The sequence below is a fragment of the Rhamphochromis longiceps genome, linkage group LG12 (genome assembly GCF_057381845.1).
Source record: "Rhamphochromis longiceps isolate RC_006_pf linkage group LG12, R_longiceps_female_GT1.1, whole genome shotgun sequence".
Taxonomy (NCBI): domain Eukaryota; kingdom Metazoa; phylum Chordata; class Actinopteri; order Cichliformes; family Cichlidae; genus Rhamphochromis; species Rhamphochromis longiceps.
Genome location: NC_140568.1, coordinates 35,107,339 through 35,130,139, shown reverse-complemented (window position 1 = coordinate 35,130,139; position 22,801 = coordinate 35,107,339). Strand labels below are relative to the sequence as shown.

The 22,801-nt window shown below is 38.7% G+C and overlaps 4 protein-coding genes across 10 annotated transcripts in view; 2 read left to right on the top strand and 2 right to left on the bottom strand.

Annotated features, from left to right (window-relative positions):
- Window positions 1-3,764, bottom strand: part of LOC146657742 (rho guanine nucleotide exchange factor 28-like) — a 47,705-nt gene extending 43,941 nt beyond the window's left edge. For 4 of the 6 annotated variants that reach the window (XM_085426049.1, XM_085426051.1, XM_085426050.1 and 1 more), the window contains exon 1: window positions 2,714-2,761. In XM_085426049.1, coding sequence (XP_085282175.1) covers window positions 2,714-2,746 — 33 coding nt within the window. In that variant the 5' untranslated portion in view covers window positions 2,747-2,761. Of the gene's footprint in view, window positions 1-2,713; window positions 2,762-2,848; window positions 2,936-3,577 lie in introns of those variants that run through there. The other 2 variants (XM_085426047.1, XM_085426048.1) reach the window with 2 other exon arrangements.
- Window positions 3,765-3,988: 224 nt separating this feature from the next.
- On the bottom strand, window positions 3,989-10,919 carry utp15 (UTP15 small subunit processome component). Its single transcript, XM_085426054.1, has 12 exons — window positions 10,750-10,919; window positions 10,074-10,185; window positions 9,479-9,571; window positions 9,131-9,315; window positions 8,129-8,307; window positions 7,642-7,767; window positions 6,657-6,792; window positions 6,378-6,462; window positions 6,029-6,184; window positions 5,779-5,880; window positions 5,465-5,598; window positions 3,989-4,679 (listed from the first exon to the last, which is right to left on the bottom strand). The coding sequence occupies exons 2-12, from the start codon at window positions 10,161-10,163 to the stop codon at window positions 4,379-4,381; spliced, it is 1,587 nt and encodes a 528-aa protein (XP_085282180.1). The 5' UTR covers window positions 10,164-10,185; window positions 10,750-10,919; the 3' UTR covers window positions 3,989-4,378.
- Window positions 10,920-11,217: 298 nt separating this feature from the next.
- Window positions 11,218-13,745, top strand: LOC146657740 (transcription factor BTF3-like). Its single transcript, XM_085426058.1, has 6 exons — window positions 11,218-11,306; window positions 12,179-12,247; window positions 12,330-12,443; window positions 12,793-12,994; window positions 13,097-13,150; window positions 13,383-13,745. The coding sequence occupies exons 2-6, from the start codon at window positions 12,179-12,181 to the stop codon at window positions 13,427-13,429; spliced, it is 486 nt and encodes a 161-aa protein (XP_085282184.1). The 5' UTR covers window positions 11,218-11,306; the 3' UTR covers window positions 13,430-13,745.
- A 149-nt stretch (window positions 13,746-13,894) lies between these two features.
- il12b2 (interleukin 12B 2) lies at window positions 13,895-21,962 on the top strand. Of its 2 annotated transcripts, XM_085426057.1 has the most exons (7): window positions 13,895-16,653; window positions 16,770-17,012; window positions 17,316-17,418; window positions 17,570-17,760; window positions 18,042-18,190; window positions 18,289-18,399; window positions 21,767-21,962. In XM_085426057.1, the coding sequence occupies exons 1-7, from the start codon at window positions 16,464-16,466 to the stop codon at window positions 21,917-21,919; spliced, it is 1,140 nt and encodes a 379-aa protein (XP_085282183.1). In that variant the 5' UTR covers window positions 13,895-16,463; the 3' UTR covers window positions 21,920-21,962. The 2 variants fall into 2 exon arrangements, with proteins under 2 accessions (XP_085282183.1, XP_085282181.1); XM_085426055.1 differs by lacking the exon at window positions 21,767-21,962 and having other exon boundaries at window positions 18,289-19,049.
- The last annotated feature ends 839 nt before the right edge of the window (window positions 21,963-22,801 follow it).

Here is a 22,801-nt window from a genome sequence, read left to right as displayed (position 1 = left end):
CACGGACTTTCAACTCCCGCCACAGATTTTCTATGGGGTTGAGGTCTGGCGACTGGCTAGGCCACTCCAGGACTTTCAAATGCTTCTTACGGAGACACTCCTTTGTTGCCCGGGCGGTGTGTTTTGGATCATTGTCATGTTGGAAGACCCAGCCTCGTTTCATCTTCAAAGTTCTCACTGATGGAAGGAGGTTTTGGCTCAAAATCTCACGATACATGGCCCCATTCATTCTGTCCTTAACACGGATCAGTCGTCCTGTCCCCTTGGCAGAAAAACAGCCCCATAGCATGATGTTTCCACCCCCATGCTTCACAGTAGGTATGGTGTTCTTGGGATGCAACTCAGTATTCTTCTTCCTCCAAACACGACGAGTTGAGTTTACACCAAAAAGTTCTACTTTGGTTTCATCTGACCACATGACATTCTCCCAATCCTCTGCTGTATCATCCATGTGCTCTCTGGCAAACTTCAGACGGGCCTGGACATGCACTGGCTTCAGCAGCGGAACACGTCTGGCACTGCGGGATTTGATTCCCTGCCGTTGTAGTGTGTTACTGATGGTGACCTTTGTTACTTTGGTCCCAGCTCTCTGCAGGTCATTCACCAGGTCCCCCCGTGTGGTTCTGGGATCTTTGCTCACCGTTCTCATGATCATTTTGACCCCACGGGATGAGATCTTGCGTGGAGCCCCAGATCGAGGGAGATTATCAGTGGTCTTGTATAGGGATGGGTATCGAAAACCGGTTCTTGTTGAGAACCGGTTCCCACTGTTTCAATTCCTTGGAATCGTTTGCCACTTTTAAAAACGATTCCCTTATCGATTCCAGTCGCCCCGAATGACGTCATCACGTTGAGTAGCGTCTTTTACCCAGTAGGAAACACGGCGCCTGAGCGGCACAAACGCTCAAAAGTTTGGTTACACTTTATGAGAAAGGATGACAACGGGGCAACGTGCAATACTTGCAAAGTAGAGATTTCATCAAAGGGAGGAAACACTACGAATATGCAAAAGCATTTGCTCAAAAAACACGCGATTGCTTTCAACGAATGTCGTGTTTTTGATCCGCTCCGGACTAGCGAAGCTCAACCCAGCAGCAGCGGTAGCGTTTCCACGTCCTCTCCCGTTAATACTGCAGGTAACTAATCAATTAGCATTGCATATTATGTTAGCGCGATTTACCTTATTACAAAACCTGCTATTACTGTGCGTTGCATTTAGATAACCATGATGAGAGAGACAGAGTCTGGCTGGCTCAGATGCTGGCAGTTCTCGCTGCAGTCTACCGGTAGCGTCTCCTTTCAGGCCAGGATAGACGAATGTTACCCAGCAGTGTCTAAGTTTGTGGTCAAAGGCTTGCACCCATTTGCCACAGCAGATGCCCCCGATTTCACTTTGGTAAGTGAATGTGTTTAATTGTAGGCAGGACATTACTGGATATTCTTGTGTAATTGCTACAGAATAATTTATGTTAAACTTTGTTATTGCTACAGGAGAATATTTATTTTATTATTTTACATATACATTTTTTTTTTTCCTGGGGACCCTGTGACACCCCATTGAAGAGCCGTAGGCTGTGGATCTCTTAAGATCTCACTGTTGGGTTTGTAAGGCCATGTTACTCCTAAATTTCTATCTTGTTCAAAGAGAAGATATAAAACACAGTTCTAAGCTAATCGACTTTAGTGTTCTCCTTTTAAAAAAAAAAAAAAAAAAAAGAATCGATAAGGAATCGAATCGTTAAACAGAATCGAAAATGGAATCGGAATCGTTAAAATCTTATCAATACCCATCCCTAGTCTTGTATGTCTTCCATTTTCTGATGATTGCTCCCACAGTTGATTTTTTCACACCAAGCTGCTTGCCTATTGTAGATTCACTCTTCCCAGTCTGGTGCAGGTCTACAATACTTTTCCTGGTGTCCTTCGAAAGCTCTTTGGTCTTGGCCATGGCGGAGTTTGGAGTCTGACTGTTTGAGGCTGTGGACAGGTGTCTTTTATACAGATGATGAGTTCAAACAGGTGACATTCATACAGGCAACGAGTGGGGGACAGAAAAGCGTCTTACAGAAGATGTTACAGGTCTGTGAGAGCCAGAGATTTTCCTTGTTTGAGGTGACCAAATACTTATTTTCCACCCTAATTTACGAATAAATTCTTTACAAATCCTACCATGTGGATTCATGGATTTTTTTTCACATTCTGTCTCTCACAGTTGAAGTGTACCTCTGGTGCAAATTACTGACCTCTGTCATCATTTTAAGTGGGGGAACTTGCACAATCGGTGGCTGACTAAATACTTTTTTGCCCCACTGTATGTGCTGATAGATGTGTTTATTTTTTTCCCTGAGTTACTTTGAATTAGCGTTCAACAGCAAAACAAACAAACAAACAAAAAAACAACAACACAGAAATGATTTATTCATATGTCTGAAAACACCATTTCCAACAACACAGTGAAAGGGTCACTGGGTTCACATTTAAATAAATCGTACAGAGAAACTACAGCTAACATGATGAACAGACATAGGAAGACATATCAGTCACACCCTTTCAGACACAGCACAATCTGTCAGTGACTTTCATTTTATAAACAAGGATGCTGATCTCTCACTGAATTCCAAACTCAATTTTTAGAGATTTTCCAGAGGGAAAACTAACTGTTGAGATTAATTTAAGAAGCTGATCTAGGCTGCAAACTGGGGCGCATACTTACATACAGAGGCACTTTTCTTCTGCTCAGTTCCATCTGCAGGGAAGACAAACATAAAACAAAAAGATAACTGAGAGACTAAAATGAAAAAGAGAAAACACACTGCACACTTGGAGTGGCCATGTGACTACCCATTACCTCTTTTGTTATTTTGGTTATTCTGCTTTTTCCTCTGATCCTGAAGAGATTACCAAACCTTTTATGTGCCGTGCTGAGTCAGGGGTCCTGTGATGAGACAGGATAATCTTTTGATCCCAAGAATAATGATTTTAATGATGATACTATTCTGCCTTGGTGTGTTGAAGCACCGAAACGCCAAATGTTCCCAAATCTGCTGTGTGTGTGTGTGTGTGCCTGCGTGTTTAGTAGGAAATCGATTGGATTTCAGCCTGCAGGGTTCAGATCGGTTCTGTATCAGTGGTCACTTCCTAAACTGGACACAATCCCTGTAAAACAACTATTTTTAAAGAAAAAAATTGCTTCTTTTTTTTTATTACTGCATTGCATTTACATTTAAAATGGTATATATATTTTAAATAACATTAACTAAATATCAGAGTGTCAAAGGAAAAACAATTTAAAGGGGGTAGGGGGACTTTGCGCTATTTTGTAAATATGCTAGCTATATGACACAGCAGAAGTGCTCATCCCAGTTGGGACGTCAGTGGCTATTTCTCATAAAATATCCTCCACCTATCTTAAGGTGCAATTGTATTTTTTCTTGATGGCTCAAAGTCATTTTACTTATTGTTAAAAGCTTTTTAAATTACGCTGTTTTGGGAGTCTTAACGAGTTAGCAAACTGTCAGTAAGACTGCATGCAAAACACACTGAACTAATTCCTCAAGTAAAATATTGACGCACCCACCTGCACAGGGGCTCAAACTCCGACAGAACCTTGGCAGCACGCTTATATGTGGGGGAGAAAAATCCCTCTAATTCGGATTCATCCTCCTTTTGCTAACTGCTAATTCAACTGTCCGTATTTAGGCTACAAGTTGGGAAGGGGTCGACAGTCGGTGCTGATGCGCTTGCAGACTGAGCCTCAGCCTCCACTGACACAGCATCCTCTCCTGTCTCTGTTTAAGCCTTCGGTCTTCCGTCTGCTTACATGCAAATTCCTCCTTTACGAGTGAAAGTTCAGTTTCTTTGAGGTTACAGCGCCCCCAATGGAGGGCGATAAAACTGTGCCAGGCTATATAAACAAAAACATTCATTTTAACAATGGAAATTTACTGCGCCTGTTGTTCAAAGCAATTAAACAATTATAATCAGTCAGTGTGGAAATGGCAAACGACTTATTTTTTATTTGCTCATGAAACATTTACATTTACATTATAAAAATACACACAGTGAACTCAGCCACTACCATGCATACAGACTCGCATTTACAATTCAACTTGCAATTATAAGCTTTCTAATACAAGAAATGCTTTGCTTTACATCCACACATTCAGATATTCTTCATACAGTAAATGTATGGTCTCTCTGATCCTTATTGTGCTAGTCACACTGAATTAAATCACCAGAGTGAGACTGTGGTTTCATCAGTCTCTTAAAACTTGCACCTTTCTTTTTCGAAATGTCCTAGACAGGAGCTTTGCGTCTGATGGTCCATTAAGAAATGTTTTAAAGGTACTTAAACCCAGTCTAAAGTAGCTTATAAGTCTCAGGTGACCTGCAGCTGTGGTTTTGAGGTGCTTGGTTCTCCCTGAGTCAGACCATTCGACCTGCCAATGCCAGAGCATGGCACCTCCTTTCTTGGGAGGGAGGAAGCAAACATTGTGTCCAACATTCCCAACACCTCCAAAAGGTCCTTCTGGAATTCGATCTCTCTCTTCACAAGGTCCTGCAACCGCAGCAGCTGTCGGTCCACCACGGGTGACTGGCCAATGACTGACTGATAGATGTCCAGGATCATCTCGGCTGCTGTTACGAGGACAGGAGTAAATCTGGCATCAACCAAGTTCCTGGATGAAACAGAAAAAAAAGAATGAATGTGGGAAACATTTTTCTGCATGATCTGTTGTACAGCTGCAAACTATAAAACTCAAAGCATTCAAATCAATGAGCCAAAACATTATGACTTCTCTTTTGGTACTTTTTGTGCCACCAAAACAGCTCTAACCTGCTGAGGCACAGACATAGAGCAAGCTAAGACCTGATTTCTACTTCCATGGGGAATCTTTGTAGATTCCCCTACGACAGAACCTAAATATGCAGCCACTGTTGTTGCACTGTTGTTATGTGGTAATTACCGTGTGGTTGTGTCCCATGTTTTATATGGGGTACTATCCATGATAGAAACAGAAAAAGAACAAAAAACGCTGGGAGCAATGGTACTTTCTGTGAAGCATTTTCAGAATTCAGACAGCTATTTGTAAATTCTACACTAGACAAAAGATGTAAAGTAATAGTGCGTATTTTAGAACCAAGTGTTGACCTACAAATTCGTAAATCACACTTACATCAGTCAAAGGGGATTTTTTTGTGCCAAAGGTTCTTTACCCTGAAACGGGTACTTAAAATAAAAATAAAAAACCCCCTAAGTTCACTTTAATTCCTGCAGTGCAGACACACAAAATTGGAGAGACGTCTTTCAAGAATTAGAGGAACTACACAAAAGTGTCTGTGGTCCAAAAGTGACCGATCAAATAATTAGTGTAATTTTTTTTAGACCTTGAGGCTGTTATTCACTTCGTTTGTGAGGGGTCATAATGCTAACATTATGGCTCAGTTTTCTCTGGCATCTCACCCAATGATGAAGTTGAGTAACTGAGAGAGCCCTCGTTCATCCCTTCCTGCCAGTGCATTCTTCAGTGTTCCTCTTCTATCCAGCTCCTTTATAACAGCCACGGTGATCTCAGGCTTTCTGAATCTAATATATGTCTATAAACAAAAAAAACAATACCTTTGAACATTAAACACAATAATACTTTAAACTTTTATTTTTCCAAAATAACTGCACATACTGTTGTGTACTGCCCACTGTAAAATGAACAACACGGAGACTAAAAGGCACCTCAGCAATGATATAATGATAACACTATAAATCAATAAATTGCATACCCCCAGAGCTGTATCCAAAGCCTTGGATACGTTAAACCTTTGAAGTTGCTTGTCATATTTGGCCAAATGTTCTTTGACAGGCTTACTGACAAGATAATCATCCTAGAGAAGAACCAAGAATTGAATGAATCAAGGGTGAGAAATCAAACAGTCTCATGAGTCAATCTGATTTTGTGTTAACACTTAACACTTTGCATTACATCTGAGAATGATTTTCACACCTTCTACGTGTTACTAATCGTGAACTTGCCTGTTTAGGGACATAATTTTTCCCTTTCACAAAGACACGATACGATGGACGGCGCCTCTGTTGGCCAGCTATTTCCTTTGAATCTTCTTGGTTTTTCCTGTGTTTGATACTCAGAATACTGTTGGTCATACCCACAACAATGGACGCATCATCCGGCTAAAAAGAAAAAGATATTCAGAGTTTTACTTTTATCAATTAAAGAAACAGAATGAATTCTTATAGCTGATCTCGCCCATCTAAGCTCACTTTGGTGGTGTATTCAGTGAATGCACTTCATCTACAGAAAGGTTGAAATAGTAAATAAAATATATATTTTAGCAACTAACAAAGGCTCAAGTGCATGACTTACAGCCAAACCCAGACTGAGGATAGAAGCAGCATAGTCAAAGTTGTGGACCACTTTGTAGTTTGTTGTGTTGTACACCTTCACGTGCCTGAAAGACAAACACGGGATATGCATTAAATCAACTTTCCTTTCATGAACGCCCTAGGTACACAGAACAAAACCAAGCACATGATTTACACATGTACTATTAACTAAATATTCAGCATTGTGACGTTTGATTCCACCAGTTAGAACATTTCCTCTTTCTTTGTTATGACAGACGTGCATGCGTTTGACATTTACCTGTCAAGAGAAGCTGACAGCAATCTCTGTCCGTTGCTGCTGAGAGCCAAACTTGTGACAGTTTTGTGATGGTTCTTCAGTGACACCAGAGGCTGGCCTCCTTTTAGCAGATCCCAAACCTTCACATGGCGCCCTCCTGAAAAAAAAGGGATTGAAGGTTTTTTAATGCTGTGGTTAACCATGATTAAATATAATGTAAGGTTTGTAGATGAGGGCACGTAATAAAATAAAAATATTGTAACGTTTGTCTGAACTGCAGCCACAGTGAAGCATGAAATGGACTGCTGTTGTTGCCCTATGTTGTAGTCCAAGAAAATTACGTTCTAAATGAGTATTTAACAAGTACTAAATAAGTACTCAACACAAGTTAGTTATTCCAAGTAGTTGCCATAGCAGCTGGATAATTTGGCATAGATTTTGCACCAGATACCATTCCTGGCACAACTTTCCCATTTATTCAGCCTTAGAACTGGCACATAAGAATGAAATCATTAAATCGCGGTCTATGATGCTTTTCCTTATTTTCTACAATATATGTAGTGTTAGGATGGTGGATGCTCATATTAAACATGGCCAAAGTTTCAAATAATGAAGTCAGCATATGTACAGGTAATCCGTATAGGCAAACAGACCCAGGTTTCAGCCGGGTTTAAGTGGTCAGTTTTAGACAGTTTTCTCCTACTCTTGTGTCGGTCATCCTTCAAATTGTCATTTCATAAAAGGGTTGTGAGCACAGCAGCTCCATCCATCTACTAAGAAGAGTACTGGCTTAAAGGTAGGCTATTCGTAGCCATGTCTAGTTCCAGACAATAGATTATTACTAGGGGCAGCACCTAGGCCCAGTGCAAGATAAACAAGGATTATTTTAAACTGCAGATGACTAAAAGTATGCCAACTAATTCCAGGAAGTAAAAAAGGTGTGAAGCTTAAAATTAGCTCAGCAGACAGTCAGTGTTTGAATTATATGAATTATACTGGTGACTACCTGCAGACACAAGAAGTCCCTCAGAGGGATAGAGGAGGACACTCTCCACTGGCTGGCCATGGTCCATGGTTATCACACTCTTTTCCACTCTGGCATCAAACAGTTTCACTGTGTGGTCATATGATCCTAGAAAAAGAGCATCAAATGTTAGTCACACAAAATCAGGCCATCTGCAGCGTCACTTGATTCAACAATAGATGGTAGCATTTGGAGTGAGACTATGTAGTTTTTCTGCAGTTACTGACTTTGAATATGAATTAGTGTACTTCTGTCTTAACATTACATTAATGAGATTACTGTTCGTTGCTTGAATCCTCCATTATGTGGTGCAGGAGATGTTTTTCTTTCATTACATGACTGTTGGTAAAAATTGCACTCGAAATTGAAATATAAAATGAGTGTGATTGATGCCAACAGGGCAAAATGTTAACTTCCTGTCCTCCTCTCGATATTTCCACACACAATTAAAAATGAGCTTCTATCTCACCAGTTATGAAGAGATCTCTGTTGAGTTTGCTTGTGACACCACAGCGAATATAATCTGTGTGCTCTGTGTAGGTGGTGAGCTCAGTGGCATTTGGAATGTCCCAAAGTCGACAAGTATAGTCATCCGACCCTGTGAGGATCTGGTAACGATCTGAGGTGAAGTCTGTTAAATGTACTGCTCTGGGAAAAAAATAAAAAACAAATGACATGATTAATATCAGCTCACGTTTGAGACTGCACTTTTATAAGACAGAAATACAGGCTGTCAGAATTCTTGATGTCATCATCAAATTCAGTCGATGGATCACTCAAGAAATCATCATTCAACTACTCCTTTACTAAAAAAAAAACAACCTCATAAGACACTGCCAGCTCATCAGAGTCAATCAGACATTTTAACAGGACATCAGCATTATGGTTTTAGTGGTAGACCATTGATTTCTAATGTGGAGAGTATCCACCTGGTGGGTCATAAAAGTATTGCAGGTGAACAGGTAATAACCAATAAGACTAAAATTAAGTTTGAAATCGTCAAAAATGTTTGAATAAACAATAAAATAAATCATCAGCAATGGTCATTAGTAACATGTTTTGATTTTTACTTTTGTAACTACCGGTGAAAGTGACATAAGGAAAGAAATTAGGCTGCTGAAAGCAAGAATCCTCAACAATTCACTCACATTTTATTATTAAAGATAAAAACACCACACAGCAACATGCTGTAAACCACAAACTTTAAATAGTGATGATTTGTTTTGGTTCCTTCAACATTAGTGCTATAGAGGCTATATGTGGATTTGAAAGTGAGCAAAGAAAATGTGATACACAGGCATTTCCTCCTAACTGCCATCATAGCCAATTAGATGATAGTTAGAGTGCCAAGAATAGTAGTAACCTCAAAGTGCATCAGCAAATTGAAATTAAGCTTATTTTGTAACCCTTCCTTTAAATTCTATGACAGAACACTTTGTCACAGTCAGACAGAGGCTTGCGTAAAACTTACTTTGTGTGCCCTTTAAACAGCCTGAGGGCCACCTTGCCACTAACATCAAATAGTCGCACGACAGAGTCCTCACATCCTGCCACAAGGAGCTGACCATCTGACCTGAACCTCCCACAGTAAGCTGTATCCTTAAAACGGGTAAATGACTTGACAGGCTCCTGGGAAAATGGCCCATAAATGTGGATCTGTAACAAAATGAGTGTTTGAATTAGAAGACATCTTAAACACATCCTGCATACTTAAAAGTTTATTACTCATTAAGAAGCGAGTATAAGCCAGAATTGTTAAAGTGAACCCAGATTAAACTGAGTGGAAAATTCTACATTAATACAAGCAAAGCTAACATACTCTTGTGAATGCTGTCACAGCAAAATTATGTGGAGTCACCGGGGAGAAGTCTATGCTTGTGACTGCGCCAAATTCTTTTATCTGGACTGGAGCCTGTAGGAAGAGAAACAAAGTAAGACGAGAAAAGGATTTAAAGCAATTATTAGTAAATGTCATCCATCCATTTTCTTTCCGTTGTCTTATCTGATATCAATAATCTGTTTCAGGGCTAACATGGAGACAACCAATCAGGTTAATATTAAAAAATATGGTCAATTTAGAATCACCAGTTAAGCATGTTTTTGGACATATTACTGTGAGGCGAAGTGCAAACAACTACAGCACAGTGCCAAAGTAATTAAAATTAGTCATTTTCTTTCAACATATTTTGTTATTTATTCATAGTCCAATTCCAAAGTCTGAATATGCTGAAGAGTTAGTCTTCTGAAAAGTGTAACTCTGTTATTAAGCTATTACATTGACAATGACGCATTACTGAGATAGAATGGTCTTAAAATAACAAGTTTTAGGGGACAATAAACAAACCAAAATAGTGATTATACCATAAAGGACATTTTTAGTTGATAATAAACCGCATAGGAGAGAAAAGTCTTACCTTGTAGTTTTTCCAGTAGAGTGTGTCTTGAGTGACTTTCTCTCCAAGTTTTGGATAAACTTGAATTTTTGTGGGTTTAAATGAAGCCATTTCTGTGCTAATCACTTTACGTCTGTGAAGATAAATAAGGGATAAAAATAGGGATACATATTTACTCTTAAAAACTGCAGGTAGAAAAACAAGAACTCCTTTTGTGACCAACAATATCCAAACGTACATTTCTGTCTAAAACGGTAAATTCTATTTCGATTGTAACAGATTAGATAACATTAACATGATTTTGCTTCAGTTTGGGAGTACAGCAGAATTCAGAATGTGACAGTATCACTGTGATTTTTCAACAACATTTAAACAGTTTTAAATTAAACCTTTTTTCTGTTCAACGCGGACTGTATTGGAGTGCTCTCCACCTTTTACTTCGAATATTAGACCTTCCCGAGATTGGAACTGGCGACCTAACGACTTTACTTCACTGTAACGCGTTGTTGTACATAACAATCGAAGACATGCAGTTTTTCTCGAATAGCTGAAAGTTTTACAAAGTTATTACATTCAAATCAAACACAGTTAATTACTCGGACAGTGGCCCAACGTGTTCAGTAAGGCACAACTTAGCTAGCACACTGCACTTTAGCCAGCTAGCATTTTCTTTAAACTGAGCTCTGGCGGTTCTCACCTTTCAAGTGAAAAAGTCCAGAAGTGCAAACGTAGTTTTTTCTTATGATATGCTGAAATTGGATGATACTGATATTGGCTGTCTAAGTAAACAAAAAGTTTCTCATGTTATCGAGTAATCACGTTGTCTCTCGTGAACAGGAGGACGCCATGACTACATGCGTGACTACTTCCGTTGTGGAATACCGTAAAATGTTCACTAAATGAATACTTAAAGTGAAAGCCTTTATATTTATATGTAATTTTGTTAATATATGTGATTGGTAATAAAGCTAATAGAACGATAATATTTGGATATTAAGTAAATATATGTATTTTTCTGCTAATGAAATCTGATCATCGTCAGTAGCCCATATTTTTAACTACATTAAAAGTAGCTGTTTTCTAAGTTTTTAACTATTTTTTATTCGATAACACTGGGATTAACGCTGTTTTTAAATCACTGGACATATTTGTAAGCTTTTTTGCCATCCGGCATCTAAAGGCGTCACTTCCGGATTTCGCTCCTTTTTCCTGTCCCTTATCAACGGTGTGACCCGCGTGTTTACACACTCTCAGGTTAGTTCGCTACCGTCTACTCCTTTTAGATGTCTTAGACTCATAAAGTTTGACTCCTGACGTTTGAACATCCCCTCCACAGTTGTATTACGGGTTTTAACGCAATGAAGGCATCAGCTGTACCTGAATGCTAACATCAGTTTAAGAGGCCTGGGCTAGTTGTTTAGCTCGAATTGCTAACTAGCCGGTAGCTCCTTTGACATAATTTGTGAATATTGTTAGACTAAATAAGTGTCATGCCGTCAGAGTTTGATCAAAAAGCAGAAGTTTGCATCGTAAGAACATATTGGGAAAGCGGGTTTATGACGTTTCAGGGCACTGACTTCAGCTGACCACCTCTGATTCATGAAGGGCTTCAGCCGAGACTTGTGGTGTACAGCTATTTTTGGCCGGGACAGTTGTGCATTCTCGTTAATTTCTTGAGACAACATAGTTCAGGTCGGGAGTTGGGGAAGTTTGAAGTTGGCACTTCGTTATTACCGTTTTCATGTTTTATGTCATCGATTGATGGCGTATAGTTTTAGAAATTGCTTTTGTGTTAGTCATAAGGGTATCCAGAGAGATCCTTCATACAAACTTGCATGTTTTATATTTTCGCGAGTCCCACATCTTGCTCAGCCTCTAAATGAAAAATGAGTAGTTAACCAAATTTAGTTCTGAGTAATTGTGTCAAGGGAGATTTTTCTTTTCTTTTCCCCCAAATGACTGACATTCGTGAGTAAGGCACTTGGCACTGAATCCCAGGTGGCTTTCCTTGGCAACTTTTCTAAGATACAAAGATTCTACAGTAATTTCTGGAAACACTAAAAAGAACTGTTTACAGCCAGACTAACCTACCTTTTATTATATATATCTGTTGTGTCTAACACTAGATGAAGGAGTCGATAATGAACCAGGAAAAGCTTGCCAAACTGCAGGCTCAGGTCCGCATAGGCGGCAAGGTGAGTCGGTTTCATATGCTAGAGACTGGGTGTAATCTTTGAGTCGTGAGTTAAAATCGACTCTAACGTTTCTGCTCTTTAGGGGTCAGCTCGCAGAAAGAAGAAGGTGGTGCACAGAACGGCTACAGCAGATGATAAGAAGCTGCAGTTTTCCCTGAAGAAACTGGGAGTCAACAATATCTCTGGCATTGAAGAGGTACAGCAGGTTCTTTCTGTAATGTACAGCACAGCATAGGCAGTCATTCACATTTAATGGATTTATAGTGCTGAAATTTATTAATAAGCAATGTTAAGATACTGAAGTACTTTTTAAATGTTAAACTTCATTGGTTCTGAGGAACAAAACAACATTTTAGATAAGCTTTTTTTTTTAAGGAAATAAAAGAGAATCTGTGGTGTAAGCCATCTGAGTGGAAACCAGTTGTTGTCAGCTGATGAGGACCCGAGAGATGGTTGGAAAAGGGTGTTTGGACTGTGCATTGTCTTCTTTTACACTTACCTTAAACTGTTTTCTTCCCCCACTCCCCACCCCACCACCACTTCAGGTGAATATGTTCACAAACCACGGGACAGTGATCCACTTTAATAACCCAAAGGTTCAGGCCTCCTTGGCTGCCAACACTTTTACAATCACAGGACACGCTGAGAACAAACAGATCACAGAGATGCTCCCGGGAATCCTAAACCAGCTGGGAGCTGACAGTCTCACCAGCCTCCGGAGATTAGCAGAGAATCTGCCTAAACCAGGTGCCCACACTGCTCTTTTCTTGACCTGTTTGTTTGCAGTAGATTTGAATTCTTTCTCTCAACATCTTTGTCTTCCTCCTTCCCCGCATTCTTAAACACCAGGAGACAACAAAGCTCCCATGGTTGCTGCTGAAGAGGAAGATGATGAAGTTCCAGGTAAGAAAATATAACCATCACATTCAAGTCTGTCTATCCTGGACTTGATCACATGGGATATATGTCCCCTTATTTGGTTTAAAATGTTTAGTAACATATGTGGATATGAGTGTAAGGCAGGCTTCTGCCACCAATTCTAAGTCTAAGGGCTTATTCTTACTTGGGCAACGGTTTTGTTTTTTTGTCTTGATCTGCTATACACCCCTCTCTATTCTCCCTTTTCCATTTTCAGATCTCGTTGAAAACTTTGATGAGGCTTCAAAGGATGAAGCAAACTAACAACCACCAGCAAACATTTTGGAAAACCTTCTGGCTCGCCGTGCTTTGGCACAGAAGGTTCATCAGCTTTGTTCATCTGTTTTTGCTTTGTGTTCACAAAGTGTTACAGTTGGTATAAAACAAGTAAAATCAGCTTTTTATGGAAGCTTTTACGAAGCCCTTCGTGTCACTTGTTCTGCAGTACGAGTGAAATTATTTAAGTGGAATGTGCAAACCTTTTTATTTCTCACGCTGCCTCTTCTGCATTGTGATGTCCACACGTGGAAAAATGTTATGGTGGAATGAATCATGTAATAAAAATTACTTTTCTCATTTATCATATGCTTTGGCTGTTCTTTTTCAAATTTCAAAAGAAAAGTATTTTGCTATCCCCACAGTACATTTGAAATGCTTGCGGCCAAACACAAAGTCTAATGTTAAGTGTGTAACCTATTAGGAGGCATGTGTAGGCAGAAATGATATTTACCTCTTTCTAGTTGTTTGATAATCCTAAAGGTTAAAAACAAACACATTCAGGGTAGAAAAATACCTGTATATGCTTCTATAAACAGGCAGTGTTGTTCCTCTTAATATGGAAAGTACCACATTAAGCCCCTCTTCTGGATTCCCCAGTGTGTTTAAGTGTTTTTTTGTTGTTTTTTTCTATTCAGAATAAAAGGCATCCATCACTAATGTAAATAGAACATGTGGTCTATAAAGTTAGAGAATTCCACTCATTTACAGCAAAAAAACATCTCTTTCCTCTTCAGTGTTGTGTACTTCTGTTCTTTAATTTTTTTTAATCACTATTAATATGTTGACAAAACACTTGACATAGTGGTTTTTTTTTTTCTGTTTGTCAGAATCTTATCTGGACTGACGTGATCTCAGAGCTTGGCACAGTTTTGAATGTGGAGTGGATACAAATGTTTTCAGTTTTGGGGTTCATGCGGAAGTAACACTGAATTAACTGGGACTTTAAAACTTTACCTTATTTTATGAGCTTTGATTGACCTTTAAAGTCCAATTACTAGTAAGTAAACATTTTAGTTGTAAATTTCTTAAGCTGAAGTTGAAATGTAATATATACACATTAAATGAATAACTGATCAAAATAAGCTTTAAGTTCAGTCGTAGAAACTAGGTTCAAGTATTGTATGATAAACTGTAAAAACACAAAGTATGAAATAATTTGAGCAACTGTGACTATGCAGCTCTTTGAAGTCATGCATGAAAGATGATTAATGAATAATACGGCTTTTTAGGTTTTTAAGGAACTGAAACCTGAAACGATTTCTTTTCAAAGTGCCTAACAATTTTCTCTGAATTTATTGGACATAGGTTCTGTTAACCTTAACCAGCATGTAGAAAGGCAGAAAAGATTTTTGAGACCCAATAATAATACAGCCCTCTACAGTTTTGTGGAAGTACCTTTCACATAGTTAAAGATATGACGGGAGCATTTGATGTGTGCATAGTATGTGCGAGAATAAAAAACATGACCAAAGTGTTAGTTAAAGGTCTAGTTAGGTCATAGCTGACATTTGGTCTACATGACTAATGAGAGGGAAAGTCCTGTTTTGTGTCCGTCTTTCCTTTCCGGTGTAATGTGTGTGCATGTTTTTGAGGTTTTGGGAGCATGACAATGATAATATCATGGGGGGAAACCTCTTAAAGAACAGTTTTGGTCTGTCTTGCTTATCTGATCAAAGAAATGTTAGATCATTTTTTTGGTATTTCAGTCTGGAATTACAATAAAGACAGTGTACATATAAGCAGCTAATAAAAAGAAATGTTCCACTTATGTTTTGCAATTTTGTTGGATTAATCTCACAATATGTTTTGCAATGAGCTGAGCAATCATTCTGACTGCAAAGAGCGAGGAAATAGTGGAAATAGCTTGTTCTCGTAACCTCTCTGTAACATTTTTTAGCGGCTTGTTTTGTGAGAAACACTATAAAAACAGGCATTTACTGTGGATCATGGATTTCTTAACATCAGTAGCAAAGTCAGCATGTGATTCAGAGCAATACAGAAAAAATGCACCCTTTAGCCCAGGTTTGTCTGATCGGATAAGGGTGGTTACTAGTCATAAATGTCACATTTATTCTGCTTTATTTTTTTTAAATCATAAGTGACTGATATATTTTTTGCTACCAGCTGTATTTATTAATGTCAATAGGGTTGAGCCTGTTCTCAAAAGACTTTGAATTAAAAAAAATGTTGTTTATGTTATAGTATTACATTAGCTTTTGATGACTGAAAGATCAGTGCTTCTTTGTTCTATTCACAGGTTGCATAGACTGATACCAAGGAGTGCTATTGCCCCACATTTACAGCCCTGGTTATATAAAAAAACCAACATAAAAACTGAAAGTTGAGAAGCAGGAACCAGTGTGTCTGTGTGCGTGTTAGCACATAAAGAGCCAACCAAGAAAATGTTTGGTCGCATTAATATTGAACATAAAATGTGTTGTGTGTCCTGTTTTTGTGATTGCAATAGTTTTTTAAAAATAATTTTTTAAATCCATTCTCAGATAAGCACTTATCAAACATTGTATTATACTGTTGTATTTCACCTTAAAGGCTAAGGGCAACCCCCCACCCTACTGAACACCCACATTTCTTATCTTTTAGTCCCCTGTACGAAAGTCACAGCTTCACTGTGTAAAAAAATTTGACATGCAAAGCAGTATAGAGGAAATGTGCATACTCTTATCACTTACTAGATCGGTCAGTTTCTCTCTCCCAAAGTGTCACATTGGAGGTGGAGGTGTCGATGATGTGTATCATGCATCGCAATATAAAGTTGTTGCTCTGTGGGCAGTTAGACCATACAATCATCAAGATCGCGGTGACAGAACGTCTGCACTTTTGCTTTTGACATCACTTCAGGGTGAGTTCTTTTCCAGATATAAATCTATCTATCTATACATATATATAAATTAAATTCTAGTTAGTTTAATTTCATATCTATATTACAGAATAAGAAGCAAATTACCTATTTTCAATGCATTTTCTCAACTAAATTAACTTTGAGCCAATTGAATGTTCCATGAGTCACTTTACATATTGTTTCACTAAAAATCACACGATACTTATTTTAATGCAAGTGATGAATTGTTTTTCAATAAATGCTTTTTGCTGTCACACAATTCCTCAGATGACCTTTCCACTGTGGACATTTGGGCTTCTAATGATCAGCCTCACGGGAGCTCACGAACTCAACCACTTTCCAGAAAACTGTATGTCTTTTTTTATGATCCAAACATTTTCCTAATATTCATTTGTGGTTTAAAATGTTCACCTACTAACTTCTTCTCTGTCTATCTATCTGTCTATCTTCTCTATCTTTGTGTAGTTGCGGTGGCAAAAAGGAATGAAAATTACACACTGACCTGCAATTCAAAACCTGACGACATCGTCACATGGAAGCTGAATGGCGATCCACTGGAAGATGAAGAAAATGTAGAGCTAAATGGTCAGAACCTGACCGTGTCAGATATAGATACACCAAATTTGGGTGACTACAGTTGCTGGAGAGGTGAAGAGATGCTATCCTCAACCTATCTGCTGCTGAAGGCTGATGAAGAAGACACAATTGGTGAGTTTCTCTTTCATTTTTCATTCATCCTACCATTCACATGCTCTAAATGATGGGACTTTTTCAACTAGGGGAACCTATATTGCTAATACACAGTCAACATATAGCACTAATAAAGACACTTTTATACTGCCTGACAGTTTGGGTAAAACACTCTCTCTCTCTCTCTAGTAGGTGAGATTAGGGCTTTAAGTTAACCATTCTGTGAAGTATCATTTTACAAAATGTAGTGATGTTTGCTGTCATTTTTCACCCAAACATTTAAATTACTTTAGAATTTAAAGATATTGTTTATCATTACAGATTCTCTCATTAACTGTCGGGCAAAGTCTTATGACTGTAACTTCAACTGCACTTGGACAGGCAATGGATACACAGCAGTGCGTCTTGGACTGGGTCATAACTGGTAAATTTTAAAACTTAAAAAGAAATAATAACCTAGACAAATTACAGTTAAGATGCCCAAACTAGACGAATCACCTGAGATGTGTGTATTTTTGATTTTTTTGTTATATTTTGTTTTCTGTTTTTTTTTTTTTTACTGCTTGTTTTATTAGCAGTAAAAGTTCAGAGTCCTGCCAGTGGATTAGTAGCAGTCGGCGGCTCGCAGAGGGGGAACTGCAGTTTGAGATGTCTCACGACCTCTCACCCTACGCAGAGGAAAGCACCATGCTTGAACTCACTGCTGAGGCTATACGTGATCTGTCCGTTTTCAGGACATCGAAGAGATTTTATCTCAGAGACATTGGTAAGCTGAGTAAAACTGAGCTACATCAATGGCATTCAGTAGAAGACTATCAACTACAAAGCACCTTTTCCCTTTTGAAAACATTTTCTGATGAAAAAGAAAGTCTATGTATGCAGTCCATGCATGATAAAGTTTTAAGTGAAACAGTAACGTTAATGCATTAACTGAATCTAAAGGCAAATGGATTCATGTTAAATATATATACACATATGTTTGTGTTTAAATTATTGTTTTATATACACACATGGACGATATTATTTACTGTTTCTTCTTCTTCTTAGTTCAACCTGACAGTCCCCAGATTGTCAAGTGTGAGTTAGTGAACGAGGACGTGAATGTGACCATTGCTCCACCATCCACCTGGTCAGCACCTTACAGCTTCTTCAGTCTGGAGCACCAAATTGAATATGTGCTTAGAGATGATGGCCAAGTATGCACAATCTTACACTAAAACAAAATCTTATGAGATCTAAATGTCTGTCATTATAGCCACTGCATTTTGATCTCTTATCTCTTGTCTGATTTTAGACCGGACATTCATCATCTACTCTGATACCAAAGAAAATCAGCAAGCTCAGGGTTCGCTCCAGAGACTCACTGGTGCTCTCCAACTGGAGTCAGTGGACTCCCTGGAAAAATGTAACCTACTGATATTATCTGAGTCCACCACTGTCAGCTTTTGCTCGTTATCTCTTCTTACAAGTCTGCAATGTCCTCTCATGTCCCTGTGGTTTTTTGCCATGTGTTCCTCCTGTTTCTACTTGGTTTTGTTTTGTCTTTACTTCAAAGGATCTGTCCAACACACTTGTTATAATGATTTTATTTATTAAGACACAAACTTTTATTTATTTAAATGCTTATTTATACTTATTTATTTGAAATTACATATATAGTAAGTAAAGTAAACACCATTATAGACCAAAAATGCACTATTATTCCCCAAATAGGTGGCTAGTAAGACCAAATTTTTGTGGGAAAGTCAATGGAAACCTAAATATGTACGTAGACACTAAATATATTTAAACCTACTGTTAGCCTTCCAGCCCCAACTTAAAACACAGACGGGTGTGTGATTCACTGTGAAATTATATTTAGCAGTCAGCTGAGGTTTCAAGGGTTTCTATAGTTTTGCTCATTTAAGGACATCAAGGTTAAGGAAAATCTGCGTAGCACACAATCTCAAACATGAATCAGAAGTTTGAACGAGCCATTGAATAGGCTGAACTTTGAGCAATGGTCACACATTTTTCTTTATGTTCTTGTTACTTCTGTGCAAGTGAGTTGGCGTTTCTGTGTATTTGGTGGTTTGCCACAGTGCAAATCAGCATGCTATTAAAAGAGCTTTGAGCTTCCTTCCTTTTATACGTTCCTACTTCATTTATGTGTTGCTCATGTCATGCGTGCAGTGACTGACCAAAACAGAAAAGAAACTCTAGAATTCCTCTGTAACGCAATGGTACTTAAACCTACACTTATGTGTTTTGTCATGAAACTTTAGTTACTAGAAGCATGTAGGTCTACTGAGTTTTCCTTTCATAGTTAACTGCATCACATTTCAATTTGGTGACCCCCAAAGGGAGCAGCTGAAAGAAGAGGAATATACATGCATATAAAAATGTAGTTTATATACATGTCTGAACTATAGCCTATTTATAAGTACATGCCTTATGTTGTATTGATAAGTTACATGCACTGTTAAGTTCTTAGGATTGATACTGAGAAACAAATGTAAATGCTTTAAAGTTTTTTTAAATTTAGAATATTATTTAGAAAATATTAATATTTTCATTTAAACACATCATTCCCAGAGATAAGCTTGTGTGAATGTAGACCTTATGGTAGTACAGATGCCCGTATTGATTTAAACAAAAACATATTGCTATTTCCAGCAATAGTAACAAGTTTTACATTTTTCTCATACCACATACTGTTTAATCAGTTTTTGCAATTAGGTTGCTTAAAAAATGACAACTTTCAAAAGTAAAGGACAAAGAATTCTTGTAATAGATACAACACACAAGTAATTTATACATATATTCAACACACAATACAATTTGAATTTTTTTTTAGCTTTTTTTCAGCCAGGAATATTTAACAGTAAAATCCAAGAAAGGTTATCAAAGCTTTACCAGAGCATACTGATTTTCACATAGTAGTTAGCATACTGAAAACTCCATCCATCCATCCATCCATCCATCCATCCATCTTCTTCCTCTTATTTGAGGCCAGGTCCCTCTCCCATGCTACCTCCTCCAGCTTGTCTGGGGGAACACCAAGGCATTCCCAGGCCAGCCAAGAGATATAATCTCTTCAGCGTGGCCAGCCACCCTTCAGAGGAAGCCCATTTCTGCCAGTTGTATCCGTGATCTCTGTCTTTTGGTCACTACCCTCAACTCGTGACCACAGGTGAGGGTAGGGAGGTAGATCGACCGGTAAATTGAAAGCTTCGCTTTTACACTCAGCTCTCTCTTCACCACAACAGACTGGTACAGCGCCTGCATCACGGCAGCCGCAGCACCAATCCGTCTCCTGATCTCCCGCTCCCTTCTCCCATCACTCGTGAACAAGACCCCGAGATACTTAAACTCTTCCACTTGGGGAAAGAACTCATCCCTGACCCATAGTGCACACTCCACCCTTTTCTGGCTAAGGACCATGGCCTCAGATTTGGAGGTGCTGATTCTCATTCCCACCGCTTCACACTTGGCTGCGAACCGTTCCAAAGCGAGCTTGAGGCCATCACCCGGTCCCCTTTCTTAAAGATGGGAACCACCAACCCGGTCTGCCAATCCAGGTGTACTGCCCCTGATCTCCACGCAACATTGTAGAGGGTAACCAAGCTCAATAGGACTCCTTCTTCAGCTTGGTGGCTCCCCTCACCTCTGGTGTCCACCATTTGGTTCAGGAGTTACCACCACGAAAGGCACCAAGCAACTTGCAGCAGCATGCTCAGTGCAGTGGCTTTGGCAATAGAGATGCTGAACATGGTCCATTCAGACTCAATGTCCCCAGTCTCCCTTTGAATGCTGTTGAAGCTCTGCCAGAAGTGTGCGTTGAAGATCTCACAGACTGGGGCCTCTGCTAGGTGTTCCCAGCACACCCTCACTATATGTTTAGGTGCACCAGGTCTGTCCAGTGTCCTCACACGCCACCACATCCGACTCACCACCAGGTGGTGATCAGTTGACAGCTCAGCCCCTCTCTTTACCCAAGTGTCTAGAACATATGGCCTTAGGTCTGATGATACGATTTCAAAATTGATCATTGACCTGCGGCCTTGAGTGTCCTAGTGCCACGTGCACTTATGGACACTCTTATGTTCGAACATGGTGTTCGTTATGGCCAAACTGTGGTTTGCACAGAAGTCCAATAACAGGCCGTTTCTCCCAGTCACGCCCATCCAGGTCGATGCACCTGACACCTACAGTGCCTCCTGCAGGTGGTGGGCCTGCAGGAAGATGGGCCTATGCCCCCTTTTACGGGCTGTGGCCAGCCGGGCCCCATGGACTAAGTCCCGGCCAACAGACGCTCACCCTTGGGCACCCTCCCCGGGCCTGGCTCCAGGGCGGGGCCCCGGTAACCCTGTTCCCTTGATGGTCTTCTCATAGGGGTCTTCTGAATCGCTCTTTGTGTGGTTCCTCACCCAGGACCAATTTGCCATGGGAGACCCTACCAGGGGGCAAAAAGCCCCCGACAACATAGCCGTGGGATCCCTGGGACACACAAACCCCTCAAAATATAGCACAAAAATATTGTGCTATAGTGTGAATGCAGTATTACTTTTGTATTGTCTATATTGCCTAATTTGGTACCTAAAATTCTGTTTATTTTGACGTTTGTGTACAGCGCTTTGTGACTGCTTGTCTACGAAAAGCGCTTAATAAATAAACTTTACTTACTTACTACTTGAATAGGTGTGACTGCTAATATTTGTAAACGAAGCATTGCATTTGAAATGTTCACATTATCATTTCAGACATAATAATACGTCATTGATTCATTGCAGGTGAAAACTGGAAAACATCGACTATGCCGATGCAAAAAAACTGAAAAATATTGTTGCCCAGAGTTGTCGCCTGAGGTTTTCAATGACTGCAAGGAAGAGAAGAGAAAAAGGAAGAAGCACGCTAACTCAAGTTGGAAATATTATCCACAATAAAACATGGACAGTGATTGATAGTGGTCTAGTGTATACATTTGGTGAGAGTAGATTTATATATGAAATGTAATTATTAAACTATATTGATTTTGAGTCGAGATTCAATACTGTGGATGGTAAGGATTTTATACTTGATTTTTTAAATGTATAAATTACATGACATCATCAATTAATTCCCTTACAAACCATATATCCTTCATTTACCAGTTATGGAGATATTAAACCCTTAAAGATTTGCTAACACTTTTAAAAAAAAAAACTTTTCTGTATTTAAGTTTATTCTTATTGTTATTTTATATAATTATAATTATAAATGTCCAGCTTTGAAATGATTTTTTCATCATAATAGTACATATGTGATATTATAACATTTATAAATAATGGCAAACTTTATAAATAACAAAATTTGCAAATGTTTATGTGATATTTTTGGTTGATTGTGAATTGGTAGATAAATGAAAAATGCAGGAATTTTATTCCCACTAAAGTTTGTAATAAGAAGAAATTTCAAAGCAGACTTTACTGAATACACGATTTGGGACATATAAGTTCTTATGACTGATCTGATTTTAGCTTTTTTCTATTGTCTGTTTATGATTTTTGTATGTCTTCAGTTGAAATCATTTATAAATACTAATGTGCTTGTTTTGTCAAATAAAATTTAGAATACTTTGGTTAAAAGATTTTATAAATGCATTTGGAAATGGGCTTTAAAGAGACACTGACAAACTTTACATCTTTGTCAGATGAATTCAGCATGATAGAAAGGTTTTAGTTGGTTTTTTATTTTATTTTTTTTACGTTATGTAAATAACTTTACTTTAATGAGGTATTTGACTTGTCTGTTATAGATATAAATGTTTGTGTTTTGCCATGCAGGCT

Bases quoted from the DNA above. Each gene is read 5' to 3' on its own strand.
- utp15 (XM_085426054.1), bottom strand. From the start codon at position 10,163: ATGGCTTCATTTAAACCCACAAAAATTCAAGTTTATCCAAAACTTGGA. The intron at 9,572-10,073 runs GTAAGACTTTTC...CTCTTCCTACAG, and splicing joins TCTACTGGAAAAACTACAAG to GCTCCAGTCCAGATAAAAGA. The intron at 6,185-6,377 runs GTAAGTCATGCA...TTTTCTTTTTAG, and splicing joins TCCTCAGTCTGGGTTTGGCT to CCGGATGATGCGTCCATTGT.
- LOC146657740 (XM_085426058.1), top strand. From the start codon at position 12,179: ATGAAGGAGTCGATAATGAACCAGGAAAAGCTTGCCAAACTGCAGGCT. The intron at 12,444-12,792 runs GTACAGCAGGTT...CCACCACTTCAG, and splicing joins ATATCTCTGGCATTGAAGAG to GTGAATATGTTCACAAACCA. The intron at 13,151-13,382 runs GTAAGAAAATAT...TTCCATTTTCAG, and splicing joins GGAAGATGATGAAGTTCCAG to ATCTCGTTGAAAACTTTGAT.
- il12b2 (XM_085426057.1), top strand. From the start codon at position 16,464: ATGAGTCACTTTACATATTGTTTCACTAAAAATCACACGATACTTATT. The intron at 17,761-18,041 runs GTAAGCTGAGTA...TCTTCTTCTTAG, and splicing joins ATTTTATCTCAGAGACATTG to TTCAACCTGACAGTCCCCAG. The intron at 18,400-21,766 runs GTAACCTACTGA...GATTCATTGCAG, and splicing joins AGTGGACTCCCTGGAAAAAT to GTGAAAACTGGAAAACATCG.